Source organism: Anopheles gambiae, chromosome X, assembly GCF_943734735.2.
Source record: "Anopheles gambiae chromosome X, idAnoGambNW_F1_1, whole genome shotgun sequence".
Classification (NCBI taxonomy): Eukaryota; Metazoa; Arthropoda; class Insecta; order Diptera; family Culicidae; genus Anopheles; species Anopheles gambiae.
Window position 1 is genome coordinate 2111511 of NC_064600.1, and position 11079 is coordinate 2122589.

Genomic DNA, 11079 nt, shown 5'->3' on the forward strand with positions numbered 1-11079 from the left:
AATTTTCAGATTGCTTTAGGCTGATGCGAAGTGCCACAAACCCAAATAACCAGCTTGAACTCTATAGCTGATTTGAGGCTGTTGAACAAAAAATCGTGCCGATGTTGTCCTTTGTGGTTGATTAAGAGATTTACGGTACTTTGCGGAACTATGACGCTTTTTAACTAGCACTCGGTATACCCCGGGATAGCTATACGATTGTGCCTCGTATATTGTCGATAACGTACGTGAGGTGTTGCCCGTTTTTGGTAGGCTTTCCAATCAGCTACGGCCTGGGAGACTTCTTCATACTCGGTGGCTTTGTTGTAGTTGTCTTCGTAATGTATTTCGTTGTCATCACACTGATGTTCACTATCTTTGCGCTGTATTTCGTCGTCTTCGATGCCTGTGTTTGAATCTGATGTATTACTTGCATCGAAAGAGTCGTCCAGCTCACAGTTGTTGCGCGCCATCAATGCCCATAATCTGCCCAAGACCTGTTGCTGGTAAGCTTTATTTTCTGGTGTGGGCGGGGGGTCTACTACATACTGCCGTTCGTCATCTTCATACTGGGTTTTGTCGTCTTCATACTGTTCGTCGTCTTCGTACTGTTGTTTGTCGTCTATACGGTCAATGCCCAGAGCCGAGGCCAATAGTTTTGCTTCCTCGAAACACTGTTCAAGTTCGTTTAGCCAGCACTCCAGTGCTGTTTGTGAGGCGAAGCTACTGTGAATGTATCTATAATGCATCTCCTCTTCATCCTCAGCTTCGGTATCTGTTTCTGTCGATGCGATTGTGCTGCAAAATAGCAAATAAATACAAACCACACTACTTCATGCACTGATACCTAAGAAGTCATCTTTACCTCATCGCAAATAGTTCAAGGAATGGTGTTACTGTACACATCTCCTCGTCGACGTATTCTGCAAATGATGCCAAACATGCCTGTTACGAAAAGAAGGTTCTAAGTAGGCGAGCCCTGCAACGGGTTCTACCAAACCGGGCGAAATGTGCAGCGAGAGAAGAAATGATCGGGCGAACCCGATCGTGGCCGGAACGCGATGAACACCCACGCGTGTGTGGGTGAGTGCTCGAGAGGCCGAAAGGGAAGAGGTTCGGGTTCGGGACATGCCATGGCATTCGGCAAGCGTACGAGCAGGGAACAGGTGGGCAGAGAGCGATAGGCGAACCTTTTTTGTAGTTTTTCTCTGCTTTTCTTACTTTGCTCTAATTGATTAGATTTGCTTAAGTACATAGTTCAACTTTCGTTAATCTGTTGCGTGAAAATAAAGGTATTGTTAAAGCTGAACTCACAAACGCCTACTACGCGCCTCCTTGTGCTTACACTCTTTTGCCTACAAAAAAGGGTTCTTCAGTGCGTTAAGTGTAATAGTGAAGAACAATGGGACCGAAGAAAGCACGTGGTTGCAAGGCTTGCGGTAACCAGGTCGACGACACTTTGTACGTGCAGTGCGATGAATGTGATGCGTGGTGGCATTTCTCGTGTGCCGGTATAACGGCATCCGTAGAAGCCGTGGAGAAATGTGCGTGGTTGTGCGAGGAGTGTGCCAGGAAGACGCTAAGAGAGCAATCATCGCCACGCGGGGGCAATAAGGAGCCCAAGGAAGGAACCTCGAAACACGTGGATGGGGATCTCGTTCGTAGCCTTAGTTTGGAAGCAGCGACGGATGGCGGGGCGCGCCCGGTTACAAACCCACAGAGGCGGCCGCTTTTATCGCTCGATGAGGCCAACGACGAGATAGCGCCAGGAACATCGACCCACGTGGCAGGGGGACCCGTACATAACCTCAACCAGGATGCTGCGACGGAAGGCGGGGTGCGCCCGGTCATGACACCAAAGAGGCGGCCGCTTTCATCGCTCGATGAGGCCGACGGAGGTAAAACGTCTGTCTCATCGAACCTCGTGCACAGGAGATCGTGTCCTAACCTCAAGGTAAAACGTCTCTAACGGAGGTAAACGTCCCTAACGGAGGTAAAACGTCTGTCTCATCGAACCTCGTGCACAGGGGATCGTGTCCTCAACCTCACGAACCTCACCGCTCCTGTCGCCGCTTCAGCACGGCGAGTTGACGTGCCACGTCATCACTTGCCGCATCCAGGTTGAGGTCTTCGTCCATCAGCGTAGACCTGGCAAAGCAGTTAGGGGTGAAGGGAGATAGGCGACCTCTATGTATCAAGTGGACAGGTGATACGACTAGGGTCGAGCCGGCGTCGATGATGATCGATTTACAGATTGGACCTGTGACGTCGACAAAAAGGTTCACCCTGAAAGCTGTGCGGACTGTCTCCAGCCTTAGCCTCCCACAGCAAACTTTCACGATGGATGACGAGAGATGGGACCATCTTAAGCAGCTGCCATTACCGGAGTACCGCGATGCTCGCCCACAGTTGTTGATCGGGCTGGACAACCTTCGATTGGCGGTGCCGCTGAAGACGCGTGAAGGCCTTGCAGGGGAACCGGTTGCCGTAAAGACTCGGCTTGGATGGTGCGTGTATGGAAAGACTGCTGGAAGCCAAATCGAAAGGGTGCTACATATGTGCGAGTGTGGAACTTCGGACGAAAACTCCACCATACAGGGGGCGTTACGCAAGTTTTATGAGTTGGAGCAACTCGGGACTGTCTCCAGTGACGTGCCTGATCCAGATGAACGAAGGGCACTGACGATCCTGGAAACAACGACGGTGCGGATTGGTAATCGGTTTGAAAGCGGTTTGTTGTGGAAGACAGACAACGTGGAGCTTCCTTCATGCTTGGGTATGGCGCGACGCAGGCTGGAATGCCTGGAAAGAAGGATGGAACGTGACCCTAAGCTGAAACCCGTGGTGCACCATCACATAGCCGATATGACGGAAAAGGGTTACATCCACAAAGCGACGTCTGCTGAACTTTCCGAGAGTAATTCGAAGCGAATTTGGTACCTGCCGTTGGGAGTGGTTACCAATCCGAAGAAGCCAGGGAAGGTGCGCATCATCTGGGACGCCGCTGCTAAGGTACAAGGTACGTCCCTAAATGACATGTTGCTGAAGGGGCCGGACGAGTTAATTTCTTTGCCAGGGGTGCTGTTCCGGTTTCGAATGTACGGGATAGCGGTGTGCGCGGACGTCAAAGAAATGTTCCTGCAAATACGCATGCGCGTCCAAGACAAGCAAGCGCAGCGGTTCCTGTGGCGGGAAGATCCGGCCGACAACATCGCAACATATTTCGTGGACGTTGTTACCTTTGGGTCAGCCTGCTCCCCATCCACCGCACAATACGTGAAAAACCGGAACGCCAGGGAACATGCCGAGAAGTATCCTCGTGCCGTACGTGGCATCTTGACCAGCACGTATGTCGACGACTATTTGGATAGCTTCGGAACACTCGAAGAAGCCAGTCGAGTATCCAGATAAGTCAGGGGAATCTTCTCGAACGGCGGGTTCGTACTTCGGAGCTGGGTCTCCAACAATCCAGTTGTTTTGGATCGGCTGGGCGGCGAAAGCTCCAGTCCCGGTATGAAGAATTTGACCTCTACGGCGGATGATGGAGAACGTGTGCTCGGATTGCGGTGGAACCCGAGCTCGGACCAATTGTCCTTTTACACGCAGGCGTGTGTGGGAATAGCGGAGAAATTTGAGACGGAGTGTACCCCTACCAAGCGAGAAGTGCTCAAATGCGTGATGTCACTTTTTGATCCGCTTGGACTGTTGGCAAATTTTACCATCCATGGAAGGATCTTGATTCAAGACCTTTGGAGAGCTGGTACCGGTTGGGATGAGGCCATCAGTCCCGGTCAAATGCGAGATTGGCGTAGATAGGTGGACGTTTTTCCTCTGATAGCCCAGCTTAGGATTCCGAGGTGCTACTTCCCGGAGACACGAGAGAAATTGTACGAGAATGCGGAGCTACACTTGTTTGTGGATGCCAGCCAGCTAGCGTACGCATGCGTGCTGTATTTACGGGTCGTCGATTCTGAAGGAGAACCGCATTGTACCATGCTATGTGGAAAGGCAAAGGTTGTCCCTCTGAAACCCTTGACGATACCAAAGATGGAGTTACAAGCCTGCTTGTTAGGTGCACGGCTTCTGAAGTCCACGGAACAGCATCACCCGATTCCTATTAAAAAACGGGTGCTCTGGACGGACAGCACGGTGGCGCTACCATGGATACATGCCGACCCTAGGAATTACAGGCCATTTGTCGCGAATAGAGTGGCAGAGATTCAGGAGAACACCAACGTGAATGAGTGGCGATGGGTGCCCACTCAGGACAATCCAGCAGACGAAGCTACCAAATGGACAGGGCGTGCGAACTTCAACTGGGATTGGCATTTGGTTCCAGGGTCCCTCATTTCTGCTGCAGGATGAAGAGTCTTAGCCGACGAGAAGACTCGTTTCAACTACTCCGGAGGAAGCGATACGGCGGGTCAACCTTCACCGCGAGAAGTTGAATCCTGGACTTCTTCCTCTAAAAGCTGAACGCTTCAGCCGCCTGGAAAGGATGATCAGGACGTTAGCGTGGATTGTCAGGTACGTGGACAATTTAATAAGAAAGGTGGGAGGAGCCCCTCTACACCTTGGAATCCTCTCTCAAGACGAATTGGAGACGAGCGGAGACGATTGCGAAGCAAGCGCAAGGGGAATACTTTCAGGATGAAGTACGAGTCCTGAGTGTCGGTGAGGGAACAGGAAGGAGTACCGTGCCTAAGGATAGTCCTATCTATGGCCTCTTACCCTACGCGGATGAGCGTGGTGTTTTGCGCATGCGAGGACGGATTGGAACAGCTCCGGAACTGCCATATGCTTCCAGGTACCCAATCGTATTACCACGTGACGCATGGATAACCCACCTGCTGGTGGACAAATTTCATCGCCGGTTTCGACACGCCAATAACGAAACCGTGGTGAACGAACTGAGGCAGTATTTCCAGATCCCAAAGATGAGACGGTTGGTTTCAAAAGTGGTTCGGCAATGCGTGTTCTGCCATATTCGACGAACATTGCCACAGATCCCCCCGATGGCTCCATTACCGAAACAGCGGCTCACTGCATTCGTGAGGCCGTTCACATTTGTGGGACTGGACTACTTTGGACCGCTGTTGGTGAAGAGAGGAAGAGCACAGGAGAAACGATGGGTGGCGCTTTTCACATGCCTAACCATAAGAGCAATTCATTTAGAACACAGATTCCTGTATTTTGGCAGTGAGACGCTTTGTGGCCAGGAGAGGCGCTCCTGTCGAGGTGTTCAGCGACAACGGGACGAATTTCGTGGGAGCCAGCCAGCAGCTAAGGAAGGAAATTGACGAGCGCAACGATGCCTTAGCTGCGACCTTCACCAACGCGAACACCCGATGGACATTCAACCCCCCTGGCGCACCCTATATAGGAGGAGTATGGGAACGCATGGTGCGATCGGTGAAGGCTGCGATGAGTACAATGACGGAACTACAGCGTACACCCGATGAGGAGACGCTGCTTACGGTGATAGTGGAAGCGGAGAGAATGATCAACACCCGCCCTCTGACGTACATCCCGCTAGAATCGGCGGATCAGGAGTCTCTTACTCCTAACCACTTCTTGCTGGGCAGTTCATCGGGAGTGATTCAGGAAAGGCACCGACTAGCCATCAGACGGGGTTACGGAGCAACTGGAAAATGGTGCAACATATCCTGGACGGATTTTGGAGACGGTGGATAAAAGAGTATATTCCGGTGTTGGCGCGGCAAAGCAAATGGTTTGAGGCCGTGAGAGAGATTGAGGTAGGAGACATGGTTCTGATAGTCGACGGTGGTGTTAGGAATCAGTGGAAGAGAGGGCTAGTAAAACGAGTGGTTTCGGGAACCGACAAGCTTGGGTGCGAACAAGCACAGGAACCCTCAGAAGGCCGGTGGCTAAACTTGCCTTATTAGAGATAAGAAAGGGTGACCAATAGCGTATTGGTCACGGGCTGGGGGATGTTACGAAAAGAAAGTTCTAAGTAGGCGAGCCCTGCAACGGGTTCTACCAAACCGGGCGAAATGTGCAGCGAGAGTAGAAATGATCGGGTGAACCCGATCGTGGCCGGAACGCGATGAACACCCACGCGTGTGTGGGTGAGTGCTCGAGAGGCCGAAAGGGAAGAGGTTCGGGTTCGGGACATGCCATGGCATTCGGCAAACGTACGAGCAGCGAACAGGTGGGCAGAGAGCGATAGGCGAAACTTTTTTGTAGTTTTTCTCTGTTTTTCTTATTTGCTCTAATTGATTAGATTTGCGATTAGACTACGCGCCTCCTTGTGCTTACAATGCCGGAACAGGCGGCCCATCGTTTTGGTGGCGGACCTGCACTGACTCCGTGGACTTGCCCCGCCGCTGTGTCAGTACACCCGTTACACCTGGTTCGGTGTAAATGGCATGTTCAGGGTTGAGTGATGCTGTAGTGATTGCATGGCGTTGATTGTGCGGTTCGCTTTCACAGTCCCGGATCTCGTTGATGGCTTCACCGCTGTTGTGACCAATTTCCTTCTGGCTTCCGCTGATATTGATTGATGCTATGCTGCTGCGAAATAGCACACAAATTTCGTTGAAACATGAGCCCTGCCTCCCTCGTGAGCAAAGGAGTGTAGCAAAGTACACAGCCTTCTAGGAATCTAACTTACCTATTCAACACATCATTACCAGGAATCAACGTTCCAGAATCATCATCGCTTTCGTCTGATTCGGCATTGTCGCGTGTATATTGAATGATGCTGTTGTGCATGTTCGCTTGCTCTTTGATGCGGAAATCCTTTCGACGTGGTCTTGGCTTGATTTGTTTCGCTGCCATCCGCTCTTGCCATTCGAGCCGGTTTGTGAAACACTTGCCCCTAGGGCCGGGAATACGAAGCCGTATGGTTTTTTTCGGCGCAACTGGCCATGGGCGGCTTTTCGGCTCAATATTCATCGTTACGATCACTAGCGAGAAAATGATGCAACAAAGCAAACGGTAATACACACTGTAAATGACGCAGTTGCTTTTACATACCAGTCTCGGTCGAATTCGACTGCATATCCAATACATACACACGGTAGTTCGAGGTAGTTTGAGTTTCTTGCGGCTTGTGACACTATAACAATAGCAACGTACTGGGCTGATTCTCGCGAATTAAATTGCACACCAGCTCGTTGCGTCTCGACTTGACACAGCGCACTTGAAGTCCGCCAAAAACGTCTAGCTGTCAACCTCCTTTCATGTGCAAACAAGGTGAATCCTCATCAAGGTGTATGAGAAAAGACAACCCAAGCGAAATTTTTCGGGGATAATGAACATAAACTCATGCCATCTCTTTCTATTCATCAGCTCTACTCTCTCACACGCATCGATGAATTTTTACACATCTCTTTGTTCATTGTGCTATATTTGAAGGGTTTAAAACTGATAGATAACGATTCATGTTCATGAACTAGTAGTGGTCAAATGGTAATGGTGTAATGTTTGCACCATGGTCGACATGAGTTCAATTCCATTTTTATTGTTTTCATTGATGATTTAAAGTTTTGATTTCTTTTTAAAACATGCAGCTCCAGTAACTTCAGACCCCTTTACTCATTGTTAGAAATGCGTGTTTAATAGTCAATCTATTATTTTTATTGTTTTATTTATTTCTTTTAATTCATTTAGTATCAGTACCCCTTCATACAACAAAACAAGCAAATAGCACGATCATGAATAATAATGTGGTGGCGCAACTGGCAAAGTGATTCGAAGTAGAATTAGCGATGTGGTTGGTAGCATCAAGGATGAAGCATGAGCATGAATTGGAATATGAGGGAAGGGAATGGTTAGCGAATGTTCATTTCTATTTTTGGCTCTTTTTTGCATGGGTTCATCCTTCACGTGTGTTCACTATCCTCGAAAATGATCTGTATTTCGCTTGTCTTTTCGGGGATAATTCGTTAACGAATTATCCCCGAAAAGACCAGCGAAAACCAGCGTTGTCGGGAGCTTGGGAAGGTGGCGTTGTTTGGAGCAAATTCAAGGTGTATGCATTATGTGTTTGCCGGATGCTGTCACAGAGAATAGTTATTTCAAATCGCTTACAATTTTCTATACCCCTCTCCAGCTCTTCTCGATTTTAATAACGGAACTCAAGGCACAGCTCAGTCTAATCGATAAATTGCAATTTGCTTTGAACAACTTCACCTTATTGTCTCTATACACCTTGCAATCTATGCATCTTGTGGTGAACAGGCGGCTTCAAATAAAGAGCTGCACTCTGAAGTGGTCTCTGGTAGCCATCGAACGAGACAAACAGACACGACCCAAGTGCCACAAATCCACTAAACGACCACTAAACGGCTTCTAAACGACTCAAGTTCTCTACCTAAACGGAATATAGAAACACTTCGTTTAGCAGACGGTGAACGACTCATGCATTCTAAGAATAGCAAAAAGCTGGTGGCACCATCTGTTTGTGGGATACCCAACCAGTGGAGCTTCCTCGCTTGGAGGAGCTTTCTCATTTCCTCTGTACTGTTGTATGGTTTCGCATTGAAGTTATGCATCGCTAGAACTAGAACAGCGATACGATTGTTTAAATTCTAAACTCCAACCGAAACCACCAGTACTGAAGCAAGTGAGATTTGAGTAATGGTCGTTGGTGTTGGTACCCACGTATCTGACCACACGACCATTCATATAGATTTTTGCTCGAACAGTTAAAAGACTATATATGTCATGATAAGATGAAACTTGTCGAAACACATTGCAAGAAAAGGATAGCAATATAACCCTACCCGCAAATTTCGGTTAAATGCCTTCTAATTGCCTTGTAATCGCCGGCGAATTGAAGGCGATCAGCAGTGCATTTAGCAATAATTAAATGCCTTTGAAATATGTCAATGAAAAATTTCGCTTTTAATTTGAAATTTGAAATTGCAACCGTCAAAAGAAAACCTTACAAGCGTCTTCAGCACTGCACTGTTGTAGAGTTCCCAGATATGAGCGTGAGATTCGATAGCACGATTTACGTGTTATGTTCTCTTGCGTTAAGCTCTGAGCTATTTCACTTTATTAAAGATGGTCTGCATTATTAGGTTGTTAAAGACCAACCCGTTGAAAGGTGTTGATATATCAAACTCATTTCGATAACTCTAATAAAAGGAGAAATTAAATACATATTTCTCCCATCCTGATAATGAAGGATGAACATAGTGTAATTATTATGATTTTTAAAAAGGTATTATTTTAATTTTGCTTCACAAAAATTTTGTTTATATTAATTATAGCAAGAAAATATTAATAAAAAAAGAAATAAGCACAGAAAAAAGATCATAAAAATCAGGATTTGAACACACGCTTTCTCGGTTCGGAACCAAAAGCGCTGTCACTGCTCTATTTGGCAGTTACAATAGTAAGGGTGCAAAACCAGTATATAAACAAGCTAAGATGGCGGCAAGCTATCTGTTCTCGTTGAATAAAAAAGTTGAAATATTTCGAAGAGAACCCGTTACAGCCTTGAAAGTTTCGGTTGAAATCTTTATTCGCCTTCTAAGGCGACTAAGGCCTTAAATGCCTTCTGAATGCCTTCAAAGCCGTTTAATGCTGGTAGGGAATAATCAGTTTTAATACGCCATCTATTGATCAAACCAATGAAGCGGTGGAGCTTTAATTTTTTTTCTATGGATATTCAATTTTCCAGTCGTTTAAGCTTAATCTGTGGCGCTTGGGTATAGATCATGAAATTAGATGAAACTTATCGAAACACATTGCAAGAAAAGGACAGCAGTATAATGATGAGTTGTAATACGCCATCTATTGAGCAAACTAATGGAGCTATGGAGCTTTCGTTTTTTTCTATGGATATTCAATTTTCCAGTCGTTTAAGCTTAATCTGTGGCGCTTGGGTCCACTGGTTGGGTATGCCACCAACAGATGGCGCCACCAGCTTTTTGCTATTTTTAGAATGCATGAGTCGTTTGCAGTCTGCTAAACGAAGTGTTTCTATATTTCGTTTAGGTTAGAGCTTGAGTCGTTTAGAACCCGTTCAGTGGCCGTTTAGTGGATTTGTGCTACTTGGGAAGGGCCCCTCAACATCATTATTTACGAAACAATGCGGCCTGCGAAGGATAAATTGTTTAGATACCTGCACTAATCGACTCCTAAACGAGATCTAAACGACGACTATTCCCTACCCGCAAATTTCCGTTAAATGCCTTCTAATCGCCTTGTAATCGCCGGCGAATTGAAGGCGATCAGCAGAGCATTTAGCAGTAATTAAATGCCTTTGAAATATGTCAATGAAAAATTTCGCTTTCAATTTGAAATTTGAAATTGCAACTGTCAAAAGAAAACCTTACAAGCGTCTTCAGCACTGCACTGTTGTAGTGTTCCCAGATATGAGCGTGAGATTCGATAGCACGATTTACGTGTTATGTTCTCTTACGTTAAGCTCTGAGCTATTTCACTTTATTAAAGATGGTCTGCATTATTCGGTTGTTAAAGACCAACCCGTTGAAAGGTATTTTGTCTAATATATCAAACTCATTTTGATAACTTTTATTAGAAAAGGAGAAATGAGATACATCCCTACCAGCATTAAACGGCTTTGAAGGCATTCAGAAGGCATTTAAGGCCTTAGTCGCCTTAGAAGGCGAATAAAGATTTCAACCGAATCTTTTACGGCTGAAACGGGATCTCTTCGAAATCATTCAACTTTTTGATTCAACGAGAACAGATAGCTTGCCGCCATCTTAGCTTGTTTATATACTGGTTTTGCACCCTTACTATTGTAACTGCCAAATAGAGCAGTGACAGCGCTTTTGGTTCCGAACCGAGAAAGCGTGTGTTCAAATCCTGATTTTTATGATCTTTTTTCTGTGCTTATTTCTTTTTTTTATTAATATTTTCTTGCTATAATTAATATAAACAAAATTTTTGTGAAGCAAAATTAAAATAATACCTTTTTAAAAATCATAATAATTACATTATGTTCACCCTTCATTATCAGGATGAGAGAAATATGTATTTAATTTCTCCTTTAATTAGAGTTATCGAAATGAGTTTGACATATTAACACCTTTCAACGGGTTGGTCTTTAACAACCGAATAATGCAGACCATCTTTAATAAAGTGAAATAGCTCAGA

At 46.3% G+C, this 11079-nt stretch overlaps 1 protein-coding gene across 2 annotated transcripts; it reads right to left on the reverse strand.

The window, feature by feature from the left end:
• Window positions 1-6158: 6158 nt before the first annotated feature.
• Window positions 6159-7160, reverse strand: LOC1272135 (uncharacterized). Of its 2 annotated transcripts, none has more exons than XM_061657436.1 (3): window positions 6979-7160; window positions 6614-6908; window positions 6159-6510 (listed from the first exon to the last, which is right to left on the reverse strand). In XM_061657436.1, the coding sequence occupies exons 1-3, from the start codon at window positions 7001-7003 to the stop codon at window positions 6255-6257; spliced, it is 576 nt and encodes a 191-aa protein (XP_061513420.1). In that variant the 5' UTR covers window positions 7004-7160; the 3' UTR covers window positions 6159-6254. The 2 variants fall into 2 exon arrangements, with proteins under 2 accessions (XP_061513420.1, XP_311013.4); XM_311013.4 differs by having other exon boundaries at window positions 6159-6513.
• Between the last annotated feature and the right edge of the window lie 3919 nt (window positions 7161-11079).

Bases quoted from the DNA above. Each gene is read 5' to 3' on its own strand.
- LOC1272135 (XM_311013.4), bottom strand. From the start codon at position 7,003: ATGCAGTCGAATTCGACCGAGACTG. The intron at 6,909-6,978 runs GTATGTAAAAGC...TTTTCTCGCTAG, and splicing joins GTCGAATTCGACCGAGACTG to TGATCGTAACGATGAATATT. The intron at 6,514-6,613 runs GTAAGTTAGATT...GCTATTTCGCAG, and splicing joins GGTAATGATGTGTTGAATAG to CAGCATAGCATCAATCAATA.